At 39.4% G+C, this 22,040-nt stretch overlaps 1 protein-coding gene across 2 annotated transcripts; it reads right to left on the bottom strand.

Moving 5' to 3' along the window:
- Positions 1–1,420: 1,420 nt before the first annotated feature.
- Positions 1,421–22,000, bottom strand: LOC133564469 (tapasin-related protein-like). 2 transcript variants are annotated; one of them, XM_061918811.1, is made up of 8 exons: positions 21,751–22,000; positions 21,350–21,517; positions 19,933–20,211; positions 17,162–17,473; positions 13,020–13,367; positions 12,839–12,931; positions 4,228–4,247; positions 1,421–4,130 (listed from the first exon to the last, which is right to left on the bottom strand). In XM_061918811.1, the coding sequence occupies exons 1-8, from the start codon at positions 21,794–21,796 to the stop codon at positions 4,116–4,118; spliced, it is 1,281 nt and encodes a 426-aa protein (XP_061774795.1). In that variant the 5' UTR covers positions 21,797–22,000; the 3' UTR covers positions 1,421–4,115. The 2 variants fall into 2 exon arrangements, with proteins under 2 accessions (XP_061774795.1, XP_061774796.1); XM_061918812.1 differs by lacking the exon at positions 21,751–22,000 and having other exon boundaries at positions 21,357–21,497.
- Positions 22,001–22,040: the final 40 nt, after the last annotated feature.

Below are 22,040 nucleotides of genomic sequence, written 5' to 3'. Positions count from 1 at the left end.
CGATAAAAAAAAGTAGCGAGTAGCGAGCTGAATGTAGATAAATGGAGTGGAGTAAAAGTAGCGTTTATTCTCTATAAATATACTCAAATAAAAGTAAAAGTATGTTGCATAAAAACTACTCGTAGAAGTACAATTTTTCCCAAAAGTTACTCAAGTAAATGTAACAAAGTAAATGTAGCGCGTTACTATACCCACCTCTGTTAGAAATCATGTAATAATGTGCATATTTGTTGTTTTTAAGATAATTGGAAACATCTGGATATGGAAGTGGGAAGGCAGACAAAAAATTCTACTGCAGATGCCAGTCAAGAGGTCCAACTTTACCTGGAAGAGTGAAATGTAGTTAGGTCCCAGGACCCATTGAAATACTGGGACCAACAAAAGACCACCTTCCCAAACCTCTTCCAGCTGGCACTTAATTTCCTCTGCACTCCTGCCTCCTCTGTGCCCTGTGAGTGGGTCTTTTCTACAGCCGGAGAAATACTAACTAAGAAGAGAAATCGTCTCAAACTTAACACGTTGGAAAAACAGTTTTTTTTAAATAAAAATGTGTAAATAAAATGAAAAAAAATCCCAGTCCACAAGCATCCTCATTAACACGTTCTCTTAGATTTCCATGTTATGATACATGTTCACATTATTTATTGACTGTTTTATTTAAATGAAGATTTGAAATAATCCTAAATGAAATACAATGACTTGGTTTATATTCTTGTATATACTAGGTCATAAAATCAGTGACAGTTAAGTCGGTCCATAGTTTGCCTGTAGGGATTTTTAATGTCCAGCAGATGTCAGTATTTAGTGACACAGTATCAACACAGTTTTGCAACGTGTCGAAACGCTACATGACGCCTCATCAACCCATCACTACTACATATCATTCATACATTTTTAACTTACTGTTGATACTTTCGATTTCATTGTCTCCTCCGATACCATAAATAGTTGGCACCGAGCCGGCCATCAAAAGTAGTTTTTCGAAAATCCATTATTTTGTGAAGGTTTGTGCGTGAAGCAGAACTGTTCTTTGCACACACTCAGAACGACTTTTTCCAGATTTAAATGCCCATTGCCACTAAACAAAAAAATTGGCCAGTCACTTCTTAATTCTTCAAAAGAGACTAAGGGTTTGAATAGTTGCCTGAGTTGGAAAACTCAACCACATAACCAATAACAGCATTTTCATTCTTTCAAGTCGTATCAAACCATTTTGATTTCTAAACAACAGGTGCACCAATCAGGTTTTAGAGCTCCTTACATCCGCACATTGTTTACAATCTTTGCCACCAGCAGCGAGAGCGATTCGGACCGAGAAAGCGGCAATTTCCCCATTAATTTGAGCGAGGATGAAAGATTCGTGGATGAGGAAAGTGAGAGTGAAGGACTAGGGGGGAAAAAAAACTACACGGAAAAGCAATTCAGATGTTATTAGACACATTTATTAGGGTAATTCTGGAAAATCCCTTATCTGCTTATTGTGTTACTAGTTTTTTAGTGAGAATATATGGTCGTACCTGCACAACCTGAAAGTCAGAGGTGTGTGGTGACCGCCAGTGTCTCCGAAGGAAGCCACGTTTCTCGACGAGGCGAAGGCAGCCGATGCTTCCTCGACGGTAGAAGCATTCGACGGTCGGGGGCGGCCGGTGGAAGGAGGCAAGAGGGTTCGCAGCTGCCTCTTTGACAGGTGCAGGAGGAAAACGCAAGCTCTCCACTCATGTCAACGGTAGGAGCCAACTTATTACCACCATTTTCTCACCGAAACCTGCCAGTTGATATGTGGTAGGGAACAACGTTCGCTTGACCGCCCTGTTCCATAGTAAAGCTTTACCGTCATCTTTCGGGACTGTAAACAAGGAAACAAGGAAACACTGTCTGTGTTTGTGTTGCTAAAGGCGGCCACAATACACCACTTCCCACCTACATCTTTCTTCTTTGACGTCTCCATTATTAATTGAACAAATTGCAAAAGATTCATCAACACAGAGGTCCATAATACTGTGGAATCATGCGATGAAAAGAGACGACTTATAGCTGTGAACGGTGGTGGACCAAAATGTCCACTACAATGCGTGACGTCACGCGCACGCGTCATCATACCGCAACGTTTTAGCATGATACTTCCGCGCGAAATTTAAAATTGCAATTTAGTAAACTAAACCGGCCGTATTGGCATGTGTTGCAATGTTAATATTTCATCATTGATAAATAAACTATCAGACTGCGTGGTGGGTAGTAGTAGGTTTCAGTAGGCTTTTAAACCGCTCCACTTGTCCATCACTTTGCGGATGCAAGGGAGTTGTGCGTGTCTTTTGCATGTGCAGTCTTTCACACAGGGCAGCAAAAACTCTGGATTCAAAATTACTGCCCTGGTCACTGTGGAGGATATCTGCAGTTTCAAGCGACTGAACATGCCCTCCGGTAAGGCATCTGCCACTGTCACTGCTTCTTGGACCGGCAGTGCGTAGGGCTCCGGCCACTTGGTAAAATAATCCATCGCGTAAAGCACATACTTGGTTCTTCTGTCTGTTATGGGAAAAGGGCCAATAATGTCCACAGCTACCCTCTCAATGGGTGCTCCAACCCCTGGCTGCTGAAGTGGTGCCTGTGACCGGTCTTGGGGTCCCTTGTAGGCTGTGCACTCATTACCGCGCCAACAGAAGTCCTCCACTTCCCGTTGGTGCTGACCCCAATAGAACCCTTGGGGCAACCAACAGAGCGTGTTTGTGCGGCCAAAATGCCCTGAGCTCATTCCCCCATGACACACCTTAAGCACTGCGTCCCTCAGAGTCTTCGGCACCACCACCTGCCATCTCCCCAAAATGGATACATGGATGATACAGCAGAGGATTGGGAGAATGTCATGTGGTCAGATGAAACCAAAATAGAACTTTTTGGTATAAACTCAACTCGTCGTGTTTGGAGGAAGAAGTTGCATCCCAAGAACACCATACCTACTGTGAAGCATAGGGGTGGAAACATCATGCTTTGGGGCTGTTTTTCTGCTAAGGGGACAGGAAGATTGATCCGTGTTAAGGAAAGAATGAATGGGGCCATGAATCGTGAGATTTTGAGCCAAAACCTCCTTCCATCAATGAGAGCTTTGAATGGTTGACCAAATACTTATTTTCCACCATAATTTACAAATTCTTTAAAATTCCTACAATGTGAATTCCTGGATTTTTTTTTTCACATTCTGTCTCTCACAGTTGAAGTGTACCTATGATGAAAATTACAGACCTCTGTCATCATTTTAAGTGGGAGAACTTGCACAATCGGTGGCTGACTAAATACTTTTTTACCCCACTGTATTTATATGTTGTTGAATTGTTCAGAAACAACACCCTCTCTGATGATGCATTGCTGTGTGGCACGCTCAAAAGTGCTTTCATCAAATGCACTAGAGTCTGGAATCCTCCATCTTCGTGTCATTGTTGTGTGCGCGGTTGTGCACTGCACTCTCTAAAAGCCGTAGATGTTATTGTCACATCTCTATGTACAGTAAATGGCAGTATTGTCCTGTTTAAGAGTGTCACAACATTGCTGTTTACGGCAGATGAACTGCGTTACGGTAGACGAAAACGTGACTGCTGTTGTGTGTTGTTACCGCGCTGGGAGGACGTTAATGAAATTGCCAAATAATAAACCCACATAAGAAACCAAGAACTCGCCCTCGATCATTCTACAGTTGTATAACGTCATTGGGCAGACACGCTGTTTATTTTGTGGGAAAGCAGACGTGAAAACAGGCTGTTCTCACTCAGGTACGTATGTACCTGGAGGGGGCTTAGCCTCCAGCTCTGCCTGAATTTCGGGAGATTTTCGGGAGAAAATTTGGTTTTCGGGAGAGGCACTGAATTTCGGGAGTCTCCCGGAAAATCCGGGAGGGTTGGGAAGTATGTGTAAATGAAGGCGTTCCACTGTACTTTCATTGCAAAAAATAGCAAACAGCAAATTGGAGTTCAATCAATGTCCCGGAACTTTGTATGTTCTATTTTAAAAACCGTAATTGACTAAAATAAGTCAATTAGAAACATGTTTAAAGTAATGGTAAAATGTAGAGATACAGCCTTTCTTGCTTTTGTTTTGGACTGTTCATCTCCATTCATGATGCATCAGTATGGCTTCTTCTGCGAAGAGAAAAGAAAAAATACAGAATGATATTAAAAGTTTGTTTCTCCTATTTAGCACTCATGATATTTAATTGTAATTGAAATTATTTCCTACCTCCACCAAACGCTTTCTCGCTATGGAAGAAAAAAAAGAAAGATTTCATTTATCATCCTTGTTAAAATCCTCTGACTAATGTCTGTGAAAACATATACAGGGTGTACCTAAAGTCTTGACTTTCAATATACTGTACATATGTAAAAATAATATACAGTATGTTATACAAAATTAATATGATAACATTTAATTTAAAGCACTTAAAACATAGTTTAAACTAAGTTAAAAAAAACAATAAATATATACATTGAATATATACATGCATGTATACAAACATACATATGTATACATACATGCAAATTACATATACTGTATATATATATATATATATATATGTATATGCACATATATACATATATATACACACACACACATATATATACATATATACACACAACCACACACACACACACACACACACGTATATGTATATATATATATATATATATATATATATATATATATATATATATATATATATATATATATGTATATATTTTATGCTTGAATATAAATATATTAAATATTAGGGGTGTAACGATTCATTTTAACAATGATTCCATTTGATATCAATAGTTGCAGATACGATTAAGGATAAAACTTTTTTTTTTTTTTTGAGAACAATTTCAGCCGAAAAGGTCAGTGAGTTGAAATTGATTCAGTAACTTTTAGGAGCAAAAAAAATCAACTAATGTGACTGCGGAAAAATTACTGAATACTGGACACTACAGGTGAACTTTCCTATAATATTCCTGTTATTTCTTGTAAGGGAATTAGGTATAAATGAATTATAGAAACAAGCAAGTAAACAACATTTAGGAGCCAATGCATTCACATCTTTTTGGAAAAAAGTGCAACCAACACTTTATTATTGAAGTGAATTATACCTGTATTTATACAGCACTTTTCTCTAGTGACTCAAAGCACTTTTACATGGTGAAACCCAATATCTAAGTTACATTTAAACCAGTGTGGGTGGCACTGGGAGCAGGTGGGTAAATTGGTTTGCCTAAGGGCACAACGACAGTGATAGGATGGCGGAATCGGGGATCGAACCTGGAACACTCAAGTTGCTGGCACGGCCACTCGACCAACCGAGCTATACCGCCCCTATTAACCTTCAAAAGAAATTGCACTTCTTTGGGAGCATTTTGCCTATAGTTCACAATCATTATGAAAGACATGATGACGGTGTATTTTTTAATGCATTCTAAATGATGAGATCAAAAGTCCGCTTACAATGGAGTCTAAGGGAGCCGCTCTATTTTGCCTATAGAGCCCTTAAAAAATATCCAAATACCTCCATTAACGTTGTATATACATTATGTAAGTATATATGTAATGGACACATTACAGGCACGTTTATAATACCATTTAATATTTACATATTTTACTTATTTTAAGCATACGCGGGCGGATCAATTTTAAAAACGCATTACTTTTAACAACATCACTGATTACTGCTCATTGCAGACTACATGAGAGCCACCAAACATAATAAACCATCACTTACTGTACAAGGTCTGCTGTCATCAGGACCCTGACTGCTGAGATGATCAAGTATTCCCATTTACCGTAATTTACGGACTATAAGCAGCTACTTTTTCCCCTCGTTCTGGTCCCTGCGGCTTATACAACGGTGCGGCTTACGGTAACCAGGGGCGCGCACTACCGAGGATGCGCGAGACCGTGGCAGACATCTGGCGCCAGGTAACGAGAGCATAACAAAGAGTAGGAGAGCGTCAGCGACAGTTTGCGCGAAGGAAGTGTTCATGCAAACACCCTCAATATGGAAAACAAACGGAGAAGTGCATATGATGCTGCTTTTAAGTTAAAGGCAATCAATCTGGCTGTCAAAGAAGGAAATAGAGCTGCTGCACATACCATTGACATCAATGAATCAATGGTGAGACGTTGGAGACGACAGCATGAAGACTGCAATTTTACTGCCGTGTTACAGGCGAGCACTTTGCACCGTTGTATTATTTGTACTCTGCACGAATGCTGTTCGTGCAGATGTGAAAGTTTGATTGAATGATTGAAAGATTTATTGTTAATAAATGGGACGCTTTGCGTTCCCAAACAGACATCTCTGTCCCGACAATCCCCTCCGTGGTAGCAGGAACCCCCATATACTACGGTAATTACACATCAAAATGCCTGCGGCTTATAGTCGGGTGCGGCGTATATATGGAGCAATCTGTATTTTCCCCTAAATTTAGCTGGTGCGGCTTATAGTCCGGAAATTACGGTAGATGAAGAATGATTCATAATCCTCGCAAGGAAAAGGGGGATGAACCAAAGCGGTTTTTTTGTGTAGTTCTCGCAATATCCAGGTCTAAACTGGCTGTCAAAGTGTACCAACTTGTTGGAATATGTATTTGTCCTTTTACTATCCAGGTGAGAAGAATGATTTATGATCTACAAAAAAGTCTGACGAGCAAGGAAACAAGGAAGCAGCAGACCACTCGAGATGTAAACATCGTTACACATGGTAGTGATTACGGCGCCGCTATAAATAGTATTTCTGCGTTGGCATTCATAATAAAAATATAATTAATACTTGGTTAATATTTAATTCACAAAATGTAAATAGAATATTTTTGGCGCTTTTAGAATGTATATTTTTCATTGGGTTGTATAGGCAAAATAGTGGCCGTCTCATTGGTTCCGCTGTAATTGGAGTTAGAATGCAATAAAATAAAATAAAAATACATCCGTGGTCATGTCTTTCATAATGATTGTGAACGATAGCCAAAATTCCCCAAAAAGTGCTGCCCCCCTTTAACAAGGGAAACCTGTTCTTCTCACATTTTCAACATTCAAGTGAATTTTAACAAAAGTGCAATAACAAACTTTTTAACATTACATTTATCTGCTAAATAAAGTTCCCCGATCCGGTGTTCTGTCGATGTCTGCTACTGTTTTTTTTTTCTCATTGGCATTCATCGGGGGCAGACGCTCCCTTTCCCGCTCTCTTATCTCTCCTGCTTGCTTCTTTGTTTTGTCTTGTCTTAACTTTCTTGTTGCCTCTTTTTGCACTGCTCTCCAAATCTATATAATAGAAATAATTAACCAGCCCTCTCAACGACATTGACAAGATCTCAGGTTTGGGGGAACCTGCCTGTCTTGACGGAGCGGATGCTGACTCTTGGTAGGAGAGGAGTGCCGCATATCAGGTGACACTAACAGTCGAGGACGTTGAAGATATCTACCTATCCGGAATTATGACAACAAGACATCTGCTGACTGGAGTAAGCGTTGCTCTGGTTTTGTCGACAAATTGGAAGATGCTTGCAGCCTTGAAAGTACCCTAAAGTTGCCACAAATGATTGGAGGATGCGAGCAGAACTGTGAGCACTCTTGTGATTTGGATAACATCGGACCGTATGCCCTGGAGGATTTATTGGAGGACTAGAAATACACAATTAAGAGTAAAAAGCAAATGTTATTTTTGGCTCGCAAACAAAACATTCTAACTTGGATTGTTTCCCTGGTTTCGAGACTTTCCCAAATGACAGTGCAGCGAAGACGCAACAAACACCTTTCTTGTCTCTCATGGACACACACCTGTTGTTGTTGACTTTGGACTGACTGCCGGTTGCGAGGGCACCAAGGTCGCGGAACAGAGAAACACTGCAGCCTTACATCCACGAAAAATACACACCACACACACATAAAGCCCCCGGATCCCATGCCTTCAACGCTTCACCCCATGTGGTATGACGGACGAAGTAATAATAATAATAACTTAGATTTATATCGCGCTTTTCTAGACACTCAAAACGCCCAGAGAAGTGGGACTCATTATTCATTTACACCTGGTGGTGGTAAGCTACATCAGTAGCCACAGCTGCCCTGGGGTAGACTGACGGAAGCGTGGCTGCCAGTTTGCGCCTACGGCCCCTCCGACCACCACTTATCATTCATTCATCATTCATTCACCAGTGTGAGCGGCACCGGGGGCAAAGGGTGAAGTGTCCTGCCCAAGGACACAACGGCAGCAATTTTTTGGATGTCAATAGGTGGGAAGCGAACCTGCAACCCTCAGGTTTCTGGCCGGTCGCTCTACCCACTACGCCGTAGCAGCTTCAGGTCGGATGCCCGCCCCCTTTCCCACTCGTTGCAAGTCACGAGCTGTATGTTGTAATATGTACATGTGCGTTGGTATGGAGTTTTTTTTCCCACTACAGACTGGGCCCCTGATGGAATTGTTTTTTTTACTCATCCTTCCCCCGCGTCAACCTTTTTCCCATCTTTTACGGGGGCGCCTTGTGGCAACCCATCAGCGTTCCTGTTCTGTAACCCTGTACAATGTTTGTTTGACTAATCTTGAACGGGTTTGTCCTGAAAACAAAATTCCGTTGTATTTGTGCAATGACGATTGAGATCCATCCATCCATCCATCCATCCATCCATCCATCCATCCATCCATCCGTTGATGTCAAACAGTATCTGTTGTCTGCCCTGGCGTCGCCGATGACGGACAGCATGCCAGGTGTGCTGAAGCATGTACAGTGGGGCAAAAAAGTATTTAGTCAGCCACCGATTGTGTTACAGAGGTCTGTAAACCTTTGTCATCATTTTAAGTGGGAGAACTTGCACAATCGGTGGCTGACTAAATACTTTTTTGCCCCACTGTATGCCCCTTTATCCCTGTTGATGGTGTTGGCCCCTCACTTTGTAATTGTTATAGCCTCCTTGATCCATTTCTTCAATGAATTTGTTTCTGAAGAAATATGATGAGTTGTAATAAACGATTTTATCTTGTGGCATTTGCGTTTTATGTGACCTTTTATCAGTCACCGTAGCTATCCGCCATTTTTGTTTAGGACGACGTCACAGACGGGAAAACAGACTGAACGTTTAACACCCTTATTTTGGGGGATTTTTTGCTTCAATGTCTGCTTAAAGAGCATGTCTGGGGGAAAGCAGTCAGAGATAGGGGTGGTGAAAGTTTCTAAAACATTATAGTTTAATCTCTTTTCTGCTGCGTAGTCAAATATTTATTTTATAACCTTCTATTTTGGCGAATAATTATGACTCTTATCACTTTTTCATGACGTTCTGGTTGGATAAATGCGACCGGAGCACGAGAGTGTTCACATTGTGGACGCATCGCATTATATCCAATTTATTTCCTCATAGAAAAGAGGCCTGGGCCAAAAAAACGGGCAACAAAAATCTGAGTTTCCTGTAGTGTAAACCAGGTCTAAGTCACTTATTAATTTGAGACTTTCGTCAAAACACGACAAGACACCTTATCTCAAACCAATCACACACTTCTGGCTTCACAATTTTAGCACTACTTGTCACATTTGGTCTTACAACAAAAACAACGAAAAATTATCTTACAACATGATCATGCTTTGTCAAATATGTTTTACAATGTAATCTGTGATCTTTCTACTGAAATAAATGTTTTCTGGCAGATTGAAATAAAGTGTATATTCTTTTACAGCCTGTTCTCATTGATAGTCAGCAATAACAAAATGTTTACTAGGCTGAATATTACATTTGATTAATATATAGAGCAGGTAAACATTGCACTGCAAAGATGTGAACAGGTAGAAATACCACATATCACATTATCAAACATCTTTGACAATAAAACTATGATAGTAACAATCCACATTTTGCAAAGATAATTCATTCGCCCTCACAGGTGTGGCATATCATGATACTGATTAAACAGCATGATTATTGCACAGGTGTGCCTTAGGCTGCCCACAATAAATGAGTTAACTACGGACAAGCTGCCATTAATCACGATTAAATATTGTAATCGTTTGACAGCCCTGATATATACATATGTATATATATGTATGTATGTATAGATATATACATATGTATATATGTGTATTAGTGTTGTCCCGATACCAATACTAATACCAATACCAATACCAGTAACAAAATTATTTTGATACTTTTCGGTACTAAATAAAGGGGACCAGAAAAAATTGCCTATTGGCTTTATTTTAACAAAAAAATCTTAGGGTAGATTATACATATGTTTCTTGTGGCAAGTTTGTCCTTCAATAAAATAGTGAACATACAAGACAATTTGTCTTTTATTAGTAGGTAAGCAATCAAAGGCTCCTAATGTAGCTGCTGACATATGCAGTAATATATTGTGTCATTTGTCATTCTATTATTTGGTCAAAATTATTAAGGACAAGTGGTAGAAAATTAAATACTAATCTACTTGTTCATTTACTGATAACATCTGCTTACTTTCTCTTTTAACATGTTCTATCTACATTTCTGTTAAAATGTAATAATCATTAATTTTTATGTTGTTTGATACTTTACATTAGTTTTGGATGATACCACAAATTTGGGTATCAATCCGATACCAAGCCGATACAGGATCATACATTGGCCAGATACAAAGTCCTCATGTGTCCAAAGACATATTTACTGAGTATATAAACATAATGTAAATTTTTTAAAACCCAAAGAAGATGTTGTGATGCCAAAAAATATTGACATAATCATAGTACTTTCGACTAGATACGCTACTGTACTGATGTCAGGTGTAGATCCACCAATTTTGACACAGATGAGCTACAGTGTGTAGTGAAGCATGTTTAGCAATTCCTTGTCCTGCAGGGATGATACTTGTAAAAAACATACTTTATTTGTCGCCATGGAGGCGGACCGGTACTTTTCAGAGGCGTTATGGTACGGATTATTATTCATTAGTATCGCGGTACTATACCAATAAAAAAACAACTGTTGAATACTTCTCTTGTTGTCTTATTTGTATTTGACATTCTTAAATGTTTAGGTAGAATTATGTTAAACAAAACTAGTTTTCTTTTAAGTAATATAAAAATTAACCAGAGGAAATTGTTTATTTTATGGAGGAATGTAGTTAATCATAGAACTGACACCCAATTGTGAATGATTTTGAATCGGGAATCGTTTTGAATCAAGAATTGATTCTCAATTGAATCATTGCATGCATATATATATATATATATATATATATATATATATATATATATATATATATATATACATACACAAACCCTGTTTCTATATTAACTTTAGAATTTGATGCCAGCAACACGTGACAAAGAAGTTGGGAAAGGTGGCAATAAATACTGATAAAGTTGAGAAATACTCATCAAACACTCATTTGGAACATCTCACAGGTGTGCAGGCTAATTGGGAACATGTGGGTGCCATGATTGGGTATAAAAGCAGCTTCCATGAAATGCTAAGTAATTCACAAACAAGGATGGGGCGAGGGTCACCACTTTGTAAGCAAATTGTCGAACAGTTTTAGAACAACATTTCTCAACGAGCTATTGCAAGGAATTTAGCATTCTACGGTTCGTAGACATCAGTGTGTAAAGGATATCACCACAAGGGCTCAGGAACACTTCATAAAACCACTGTCAGTAACTACAGTTGGTTGCTACATCTGTAAATGCAAGTTAAAACTCTGCTATGCAAAGCAAATCCATTTATCAACAACACCAAGGAACGCCGCTGGCTTCGCTGGGCCCGAGCTCATCTAAGATGGACTGATGCAAAGTGGAAAAGTGTTCTGTGGTCTGACGAGTCCACATTTCAAATTATATTTGGAAACTGTGGACGTTGCGTCCTCCGTAACCAAGAGGAAAATAACCATCTGGATTGTTATAGGCTCAAAGTTCAAAAGCCAGCATCTGTGATGGTATGGGGGTGTATTAGTGCCCAAGGCATGGGTAACTTACACATCTGTGAAGGCACCATTAATGCTGAAAGGTCCATACAGGTTTTGGAGCAACATATGTTGTCATCCAAGCAACATTATCATGGACGCCCCTGTTTATTTCAGCAAGACAATGCCAAGCCACAAGTTACAACAGCGTGGTTTCGTAGTAAAAGAGTGCGGGTACTTTCCTGGCCCGAAAGCAGTCCAGACCTGTCTCCCATCAAAAATGTTTGGCGCATTATGAAGTGTAAAATACGACAGCGGAGACCCCGGACTGTTGAATGACTAAAGCTCTACATAAAACAAGAATGAGAAATAATTCCACTTTCAAAGCTTCAACAATTGGTTTCCTCAGTTCCCAAACATTTATTGAGTGTTGTTAAAAGAAAAGGTGATGTAACACAGTGGTGAACATGCCCTTTCCCAACTACTTTGGCACATGTTTTAGCCATGAAATTTTAAGTTAATTATTATTTGCAAAAAAAAATAAAGTTTATGAGTTTGTACATCAAATATGTTGTCTTTGTAGTGCATTCAACTGAATATGGGTTGAAAAGGATTTGCGAATCAATGTATTCCGTTTATATTTACATCTAACACAATTTCCCAACTCATTTTGGAAATGGGGTTAGTATATATATATATATATATATATATATATATATATACATACATATACATATATATATATACATTCAAATAAATATCCATATATATTACAATTACTACAGTAAATAAATATAAAAACTTAAATTATTTTATATAATATAGAGTATTTATTGAACTACAAATGTTACACAATGTTTGAATACTTGTATATGTATTTTTGTACGGACTTTTGGGACATCCTTCATAATACAACCAATTTGATGGTAATTTAACAAAAAGAAAAAGAAAAGTCACCTTGGTAGAAATATTTCAGTGTAAAAAAGAGGACGAGCAGCAGCAGGACTATAACACTGCCAACAGTGAGAAGGAACACCCAGCTGCTTGGTTCTGAGGACAAAACAGACAAAAAAATGAAGTTCAGCAGCTGCCATCTTGTGGAGAGTTATTTAAATGCAGTACAATTTGTGCAAGTCACCTTCAACTATCAGAATGAAGCTCTTTTTAATGGGCATCCGCAGGGACGAATGGGAGACTGTGCAAGTGAACTGTCTCCCCGATTGTGCGATGGAAGCCTGGAGATAGAAGAAGCCCGATAGCGAGAAAGTCTTGTCCGTGTTGTGTTTGTGGCTGGATAGCAAAACATTCTTGAGCTCCTTTGGGAGAGGAGCGCCGACTCTCTGGGCCGAAACTTCCGGGTCCCGCTCGTGCCACACGAAGAGCACATCTAGAGGGTAGTAGTTCTCTGCCTCACAAACCACCTTCTTCTCCTCACCTTCTTGCAAAGTAAGAGTAGGAGCCACATTGAGAGACACCTGGGGAGATTCTGGGAAGAGAGAATGTTCATTATTTTATTCAAATTTCTATTTCTTTTTGAGGATTATACAACAATATTTGTGCCACTACAATTAAACAGCAACATATTTCATTAGATCATTTTCCTGAAACTTCACACTCAATTTCTATATAAACCTTTCCATCGTCAAAATGTTCAGTTCATTACGGAAATACGACATATATATTTAAACATGGGCAGCACGGTGGAACAGGGCTTAGTGCTTGTGCCTCACTGTAAGAAGGTCCTGGGTTTTGGAAAAGTGGTGCTTTACTTTACTCTCAAGCCTTCTTGTTGGCATGGAAAATTGCAACATTACAATGAATCAGTTGCTAAGTTTGCTTGAGTGCTTGTTTCCTTGCAAAGTGTTTGAGTCTGCAACCGGTGTTGACGTCAAAGGTATCGAAATGTGGTACTGCATGATTTTACGCGGTAAATACCCGGTAGTACCGACTGATTTCGGATAGTCCTTATAAAAGTACCGCATTCAATACCCATCCCTAAGTATAGCAGTGTTTTAAAACCCTACAAAGACGAAAGAAAGGTGTGCACAAACTACAACCCATATATTAGTATCGGCCTTGAGAAACAGGAAGTTAACTGTATCAGTTTAAAAAAATATGTGTATATATATATATATATATATATATATATATATATATATATATATATATATATATATATATATATATATATATATATACGACGACCTCGAAAGGGACAAGCGGTAGGAAATGGATGGATGGATAGATATATATTAGGGCTGGGCGATATATTAATATACACAATATATACACAATGTGCATACCTATTTCTTAACCACTTCCACATTAAGCAACGCATTGAAACCCATCCATCCATCCATTTTTCAACCGCTTGTCTCTCTCGGTGTCGCGGAGGGTGCTGGAGCCTATCTCAGCTGCATTCGGCAGAAGGCTGGGTACACCCTGGACAAGTCGCCACCTCATCACAAGCCCAACACAGATAGAAAGACAACATTCACACTCACATTCACACACTAGGCATTCAAACCATTCCAGCATAAAGCTCATTATGGACAATTATTTAGGCTGTATGTTTTTTTCATGTGCATACAATATTTACTTTGTACATTTTCCAAACAACATTCCCTTTGATGTTTTTGATGATGATTTCTCAACCAGTATGACCTCCAAACATTGACTTCATTAAGGCTATTTATTCCACCACATCCCGGAAATAACCATTTTTTCCCCAAATCCCAACTTTTATTTCACACTAAACTCTAACTAAAGATCTTAAACATTTCTTACTGCTATAAAAAATGTTTAACCGACTCAAACATCCAAATCCTCATCTCCATCGGTTATTTATTTTCCACATCCCTAAAGTTCCCTGTTTTCATAAAACTCCTATTTTTCTATCACATTAAATGCCTTTAAGCTTGAGATTCAAACCATCCAAATTCCAACACCTTCAGGGTATCAGTTTCCCACACAAAATGTTCCACTTTTCTTGAAATTCCACGTTTTCCAAACACAAATTGCAGTAGTTATTTAAGGGTCCATTGGCACTCATTTCAAAGTTATAGACCTAAAGATGACTTTTAAAGGTAAAATACCTTCCAAAATGGACTTAGTAGTGATGCCAGGCTTTACCAACAAGTTGCATCAAATTTTAAAATGCACACTATTACCTCGGGGCGGTTTAGCTCGGTTGGTAGAGTGGCCGTGCCAGCAACTTGAGGGTTGCAGGTTCGATTCCCGCTTCTGCCAACCTAGTCACTGCCGTTGTGTCCTTGGGCAAGACACTTTACCCACCTGCTCCCAGTGCCACCCACACTGGTTTGAATGTAACTTAGATATTGGTTTTCACTATGTAAAGCGCTTTGAGTCACTAGAGAAAAAGCGCTATATAAATATAATTCACAATTCACACCTCAAAATGTGTGGGTACCTACATCAACCTACCATATTTTCTGGACCATAGGGCGCACCGGATTATAAGGCGCACTGCCGATGAATGGTCTATTTTCGATCTTTTTCATATATAAGGCGCATCGGATTATAGGGCGCATTAAAGGAGTCATATTATTATTATTATTTTTAAATTGAAAACACTTTCTTGTGGTCTACAGAACATGTGATGGTGGTTCTTTAGTCAAAATGTTGCACGGATTAAGTTTTACAGAGAATCTTCAAGTCGCTTTCGGACAGTCGCTTCAGGATGCGCCGTTTTGTGGGCGGTCTTATTTACGTGGCTCATCTTCGTCAGCGTCTTCCCCGTCATCTTTGTTGTAGCGGTGTAGCGTGCAAGAAGTGTCAAAAGATGGAACTAACTGTTTTAATGGCATTCAGACATTACTTGAATCAATAACGGAGCAGCATCTCCTCATCCATGGCTCTCTAGTGCAATAACAACGCCAGAAATGTGTCCCGTGAAAAAACGTCCGACCGGAACTCTCTAATAACTAAAGGTCCTTGGGTGAATAAAGTAAACTCACTACACCTGTATGTTTTAGCGCTTTCATGGCGAGTTTACTGACAGATACAAGTAAAAACTTTTACACTACTTTTCATTGGAAATGGCAACAGTGGAGGGTGAATGTCACATAACAAGAAGATAGAAAAAAAGAAGAAGCTAATCAACTAAAGTGTCGACACGGACTACAAGGGCGGACACGTCCAATTTTTCAGGCCTTATGCAGATCCCAAATTCAGATCAGTAGGTACCATAAGGTAAGAAAGGTTGCTTTTGCAGAATAATATGGGAAAAAAACCCAGATAATGTGTCTTACCTTATACACAAACTATAATAATACTTGTATGTTGAAGCACAGTACAATCCATCAAGCGATGCAGCTTCATAGCTTACCAAAGTTGTACTAAAAAATTTTGATAGATTTTTGAGCACCGTGTGTAAATTTATATATTTTCAATGGCACATATAACATTTGTGTGTTGTTTACTTGAGTCACATTTCAGTCTACACGTATCTCTTGTGTGTGACTGCCATCTCATTGCAGTCTACACATATCTCTTATGTTTGACTGCCATCTACTGGTCACACTTATCATTTCACCATGTACCAAATAAAATAGCTTCGAGGTCAGTAAGCAAAACCAGAATTAGTCCGTACATTAGACGCAACGTGTGATAAGGCGCAATGTCGAATTTGGAGATAAAAAAATAATTTTAAGAGCACCTTATAGTCCAGAAAATACAGTACTCTAAGTTTTGCCCCAAAATCTATGTTCCAAGATTGCCGGCTATTTGGAATCCAGGACTCTGGACTGCCCTACCAGCAACAATTAGGGATGCCACCTCGGTAATAGTATTTAAGTTCCACCTTAAAACAAATCTATATATTCTAGTTTTTAAATAAACTCTTTTTTACACCAGTTGACCTGCCGCTTCTCTTTTTGATAAATTACTGCCAGATTCATTTACAGGAGCGAAACATACATTAAGAGAACTCAGTGTTGAAAATTTTGTTAACTGGACATTATGGGGACTTGTTCTGGGTGTAAACCGCCTTCCACCCGAATGCAGCTGGCATAAGCTCCAGCGCCCCCGAAAGGGAATAAGCGGTAGAAAATGGATGGATGGATAAGCTGTATTTATTTCTGACATTCCAAAAATTTCAGGTTTCCCTGGAATTTTTTTCACTTTTTCAAACTACAACTAAAAAAAACTACAAATAGGAATTGTCTTCTCTCGTTTACTCTAGACTTGTCTGTTGAATAAAACAAAAATGGATTGTGAATAAAAAGCCAAATCATACAGTATGTCTTTGACTATTCTTACCTTGAATTTCTAGACTAATGTCTAGTTTGGCAAACAGCGGAACCACAGAGACTGAGCACGTGTACGTCCCAGCATGGACAACTTTAGTAAAGGGCAGAGTGTAAGAAAGGTCACCGCCTGCTAGATTCTTCAGGTCAACTCCTGTGTCCTGGGTCTTCCCAGCGTGGCTGAAGAGAACTTCGTGGTGCTGATATTTCCATTGAGCAGTCACGTTTGGTCTCTTGTGGTCCACAGCAAACTGGCAATGGAGCTTTTTTCGGAACCCCACACCCGTCGTCACAAAGGGAGTTTGTGTTTTCAGGATCATCGCAACTGTAACAGTAAATGTAACAAGATTGGGTTTGGAATTTACCGTTTTCACAATGTAAGAACATTTTGTTGATCCAAAACACAGAATGTCGTCTTTTCTCACTTGAAAGTGATACAATGGTGGATACTTGTGGCAAACTATGCCAAAACATCAAATCATAAGGTTCATGGCATGAGCTTACCCGCAGTTTTGTAACAGTCTGGTTACAATGTGACGTCACAGCGAGTTGTCGGCACGGACGAGTGCAAAACAACGTGTCCCGTGAAAAAACGTTTGACAGGAACTCTCTAATAACTAAAGTTCTTTGGGTGAAAATTGTAAACTCACTACACCAGTATGTTTTAGCGCTTTTGTGGAGAGTTTACTGACAGATATAAGTAAGAACTTTACACTACTTTGTATTAAAAATGGCAACAGTGGAGGATGAATGCCCCATAACAAGAAGATAGAGAAAAAGAAAAAGCTTATCAACTACGGTGTCGACATGGACTACAAATCCGGACGTGTGCAGTTTTTCAGGACTTAGGCTGATCCCAAATACAGATCAGTAGGTACCAGAATGTAAAAAAAGTTGATTTTGCATAATATTGCAAAACAATACACCAGATAATATGTCTTACCTTATACAAACACTATAACAATACTCGTATGTTGAAGCACAGTACAAACCATCAAGCAGTGCGACTTCATAGCTTACCAAAATCGTACTAAAACGTTTTTAAAGATTTTTGAGCACCGTATGTAACGTTTTATAGTTTCAATGGAACATGTAAAATGTTGGTGTTGTTTACTTGAGTCATATTGCAGTTTACACGTATCTCTTGTGTGTGACTGTCATATTGCAGTCTACACGTATCTCTTATGTTTGACTGCCATCTACTGGCCACACTAATTTTTTCACCTTGCACCAAATAAAATAGCTTCGAGGTTGGTAAACAAAACCAGAATCATTCCGTGCATTAGGCGCACTGGGTTATAAGGCCCACTGTTGAGTTTTGAGAGAGAAAAAAAAGGATTTTAAGTGTGCCTTATAATCCGGAAAATACAGTACTCTAAAATCTATGCTCCAAGATTGCCAGCTATTTGGAATCCAGGACTCTGCAATGCCCTACTAGCAACAATATTGCTGATTGCATTGTACCATATGTCCCAACAAGAAATCTGTGTTCTACGAACTCTATCTTATTAGTTAATCCCAGAACCCAAAAAAAGTCTGCAGGCTAATGAGCGGTTTCTATTCGAGATCTAGTACTCTGGAATGCCCTACCGGTAACAGTTATAGATGCTACCTCAGTAGAAGCATTTAAGTCCCATCTCAAAACTAATTTGTATACTCTAGCCTTTAAATAGACCCCTTTTTTTCAAAACCAGTTGATCTGCCCTCTTTATTTTCCAATCTGCGGTCCCTTCCAAGGTCTCTCATTGCTCCCTTTGGGTTGAGTTTTTTCTTGCACTGATGTGGAATCAGATCCAAAAATGTTGGTTATGTTTTGTGCAGCCCTTTGAAGCATTTGAGATTAAGGGCTACCTAAGTAAACTTTGATTGATGATTGATTGAAAGTCGGACTAAATAGGACATGAAATGAACATGCCCGCTACTGTTCACTACACATTATCATATTAGTTGACTTGCCGCTTCTCTTTTCTGCCACCCTCTCTTACCAGGAGGCCACGGACAGGCACACACCCGTGGACACACACCTCCGACTATCAGGTACTATTTAACTCACTAAAACACTAGCAACACAATAGAAAGATAAGGGATTTCCCAGAATTATCATAGTAAATGTGTTTAAAAACATCTAAATCGCTCCCAATGCAATCGCCTTTTTTTTTTAACTTTTTTTTTTTAATTCCTAGTACTTCAATCTAAATTTCCTCATCCACGAATCTTTCATCCTCACTCAAATTAATGGGGAAATTGTCGCTTTCTCTGTCCGAATAGCTCTTGCTGCCGGAGGCTCACATAATAAACAATATGAGGATGTGAGGAGCCCTCACACCGGTGAAGTCACGCGCACATTGTCTGCTACTTACGGTAAAGGCAAGGCTTTTTTATTACGAACTTTATCGTCGATGTTGTCTACTAAATCCTTTCAGCAAAAATATGGCACTATCGCAAAATGATCAAGTATGACACATAGAATTGACCTGCTATCCCCGTTTAAATAAGAATTCAGTAGGCCTTTAAGTAATGTACACAATTTTGGAGCTAAAAAGGGATGTCCATGCATGTGGTCACTAAGCCTTTAGTGGTTTTAATGTAGACACATATAATCATCATACTGGTGTGATTATATGCATCAAGTGTTAATTCAAGGCTAAGGAAAATTATTGAGATATATATGGTGTATCGTGACATGGCCTAAAAATATTGAAATATTAATAAAAGGCCATATCGGCCAGCCCTAATTGATAACCAGCAAAATCATGGTTATTGGACACCAATATAGTCAGTTACCTGTTGTAAAAAGTGTCTGTCTGTCTTCAATAACAGGCCAGGTGTGAGCGGCCTGCTCTTCAGAAGGTGGGGGCTCAGTCGGGTATCTGAGGATTCCCGAGACAGCGAACAGACTCTCTCTGTGTGTCAGGGTGAAGCTGAACCAAGAGTTGTACTGACGGGACTTCTGCCCAGGCCAGTTCACATGGATGTGTGGGTCGGTGAAGGATCTATGAATTGCGCAATCCAGGTGATCCACTTCCATGTCCTTCACATAGCTCTGCAGGTTCAGTTTGGACTCTTGAACACAAACGACAACAACATCTTAGAACAGTCCGGATCAGTCTGTATGAAGGTGTACAATAGGAGTGGACAAGACTGAAAATGCTGGCATCGAATCAAATCCTTTTTGACACAATACCCACACTGTTTTGGTACAAATACTATTCTACAGTGGGGCAAAAAAGTATTTAGTCAGCCACCGATTGTGCAAGTTCTCCCACTTAAAATGATGACAGAGGTCTGCAGTTTTCATCATAGGTACACTTCAACTGTGAGAGACAGAATGTGAAAAAACATTGAAGGAATTTTAAATAATTATTAGTAAAATATGGTGGAATATAAGTATTTGGTCAACCACTGATGGAAGGAGGTTTTGGCTCAAAATCTCACGATACAAGGCCCCATTCATTCTTTGCTTAACACGGATCAATCGTCCTATCCCCTTAGCAGAAAAACAGCCCAAAAGCATGATGTTTCCACCTCCATGCTTCACAGTAGGTCTGGTGTTCTTGGGATGCAACTCAGTATTCTTCTTCCTCCAAACACGACAAGTTGAGTTTATACCAAAAAGTTCTATTTTGGTTTCATCTCACCACATGACATTCTTCCAATCCTCTGGTGTATCATACATGTATCCATTTTGGTATCTGTGTTGGCCCTGCGATGAGATGGCGACTTGTCCAGGGTGTACCCCGCCTTCCGCCCGATTGTAGCTGAGATAGGCGCCAGCGCCCCCTGCGACCCCAAAGTGAATAAGCTGTAGAAAATGGATGGATAAACTCAACTCATCGTGTTTGGAGGAAGAAGAACACTGAGTTGCATCCCAAGAACACCATACCTACTGTGAAGCATGGGGGTGGAAACATCATGCTTTGGGGCTGCTTTTCTGCTAAGGGGACAGGACGATTGATCCGTGTTCAGTGAGAGCTTTGAATGGTTGACCAAATACTTATTTTCCACTATAATGTACTAATAAATTATTTAAAATTCCTACAATGTGACTTCTTGGATTTTTTGTTCACAGTCTGTCTCTCACAGTTGAAGTGTACCTATGATGAAAATTGCAGACCTCTGTCATCATTTTAGGTGGGAGAACTTGCACAATCGGTGGCTGACGAAATACTTTTTTTGCCCCACTGTATTTTAATGACCTTACCATGTACCAAGAAAGTGATGGCATCAGGGTTCAAGGGGGGGTCACCTCTGTGACCCAACTGCAGCATGCCAGCTCTTTCCTGGTGTTGAACGTCACGGACACCCTCGTTATTGATGAGCACATGATGGTCACTAAACTTACACCACACCCATGACAGTGTATGTACGCCTGCAAAATACACATTCAAAAAATCAGAAACTCAGAATGCATGAACAAATGTGAAAGGGTATATAATATACCATTCATATTAATAATACAATGTGTGTCAATAGTGTTAGGATTCAGAAGTTTAGTATGGTTAGTACTTAATCAGAGTCATCAGATATTGCATTGTACCGCAGTAGTGTCAATCACAACAGTTTGAACGAGGACGCCTTCATAAACCTTTAAATTGTACCTACCCGTGAAAAGAAATAGGAACAAAATTAATATTTTTAACAAACACATAGTGTGATTCTGCCTCTCCGACTTGTTCTTCGAGCGCCAGCAGGCTACCCGGTAACAGGTTTCACTTTCATTTTCGCGTCAAGCAACGAAGCAAAATTGATAGTGCGGCGTTTTGTTGCAGGTTTAGCTTAGTTTGCAGTGTTGGGTGGTGAGAATACGTGAGATGAAATTGCAGCACCCAACTTTTATTTACGGAAAACTTTAACGTGAAAATAGTTTGGACACGTACTTCCTGGTTGGGTAG

This window comes from Nerophis ophidion, linkage group LG13 (assembly GCF_033978795.1).
Source record: "Nerophis ophidion isolate RoL-2023_Sa linkage group LG13, RoL_Noph_v1.0, whole genome shotgun sequence".
In the NCBI taxonomy this organism is placed as follows: domain Eukaryota; kingdom Metazoa; phylum Chordata; class Actinopteri; order Syngnathiformes; family Syngnathidae; genus Nerophis; species Nerophis ophidion.
The sequence above is the reverse complement of the archived record's forward strand: the minus strand, read 5'-3'. Positions and strand labels throughout refer to the sequence as shown.

Bases quoted from the DNA above. Each gene is read 5' to 3' on its own strand.
- LOC133564469 (XM_061918811.1), bottom strand. From the start codon at position 21,796: ATGTGTTTGTTAAAAATATTAATTTTGTTCCTATTTCTTTTCACGG. The intron at 17,474-19,932 runs GTAACTGACTAT...TTACTGTTACAG, and splicing joins ACAGACACTTTTTACAACAG to TTGCGATGATCCTGAAAACA. The intron at 4,248-12,838 runs GTGACTTTTCTT...TTTCTTCCATAG, and splicing joins ACTGAAATATTTCTACCAAG to CGAGAAAGCGTTTGGTGGAG.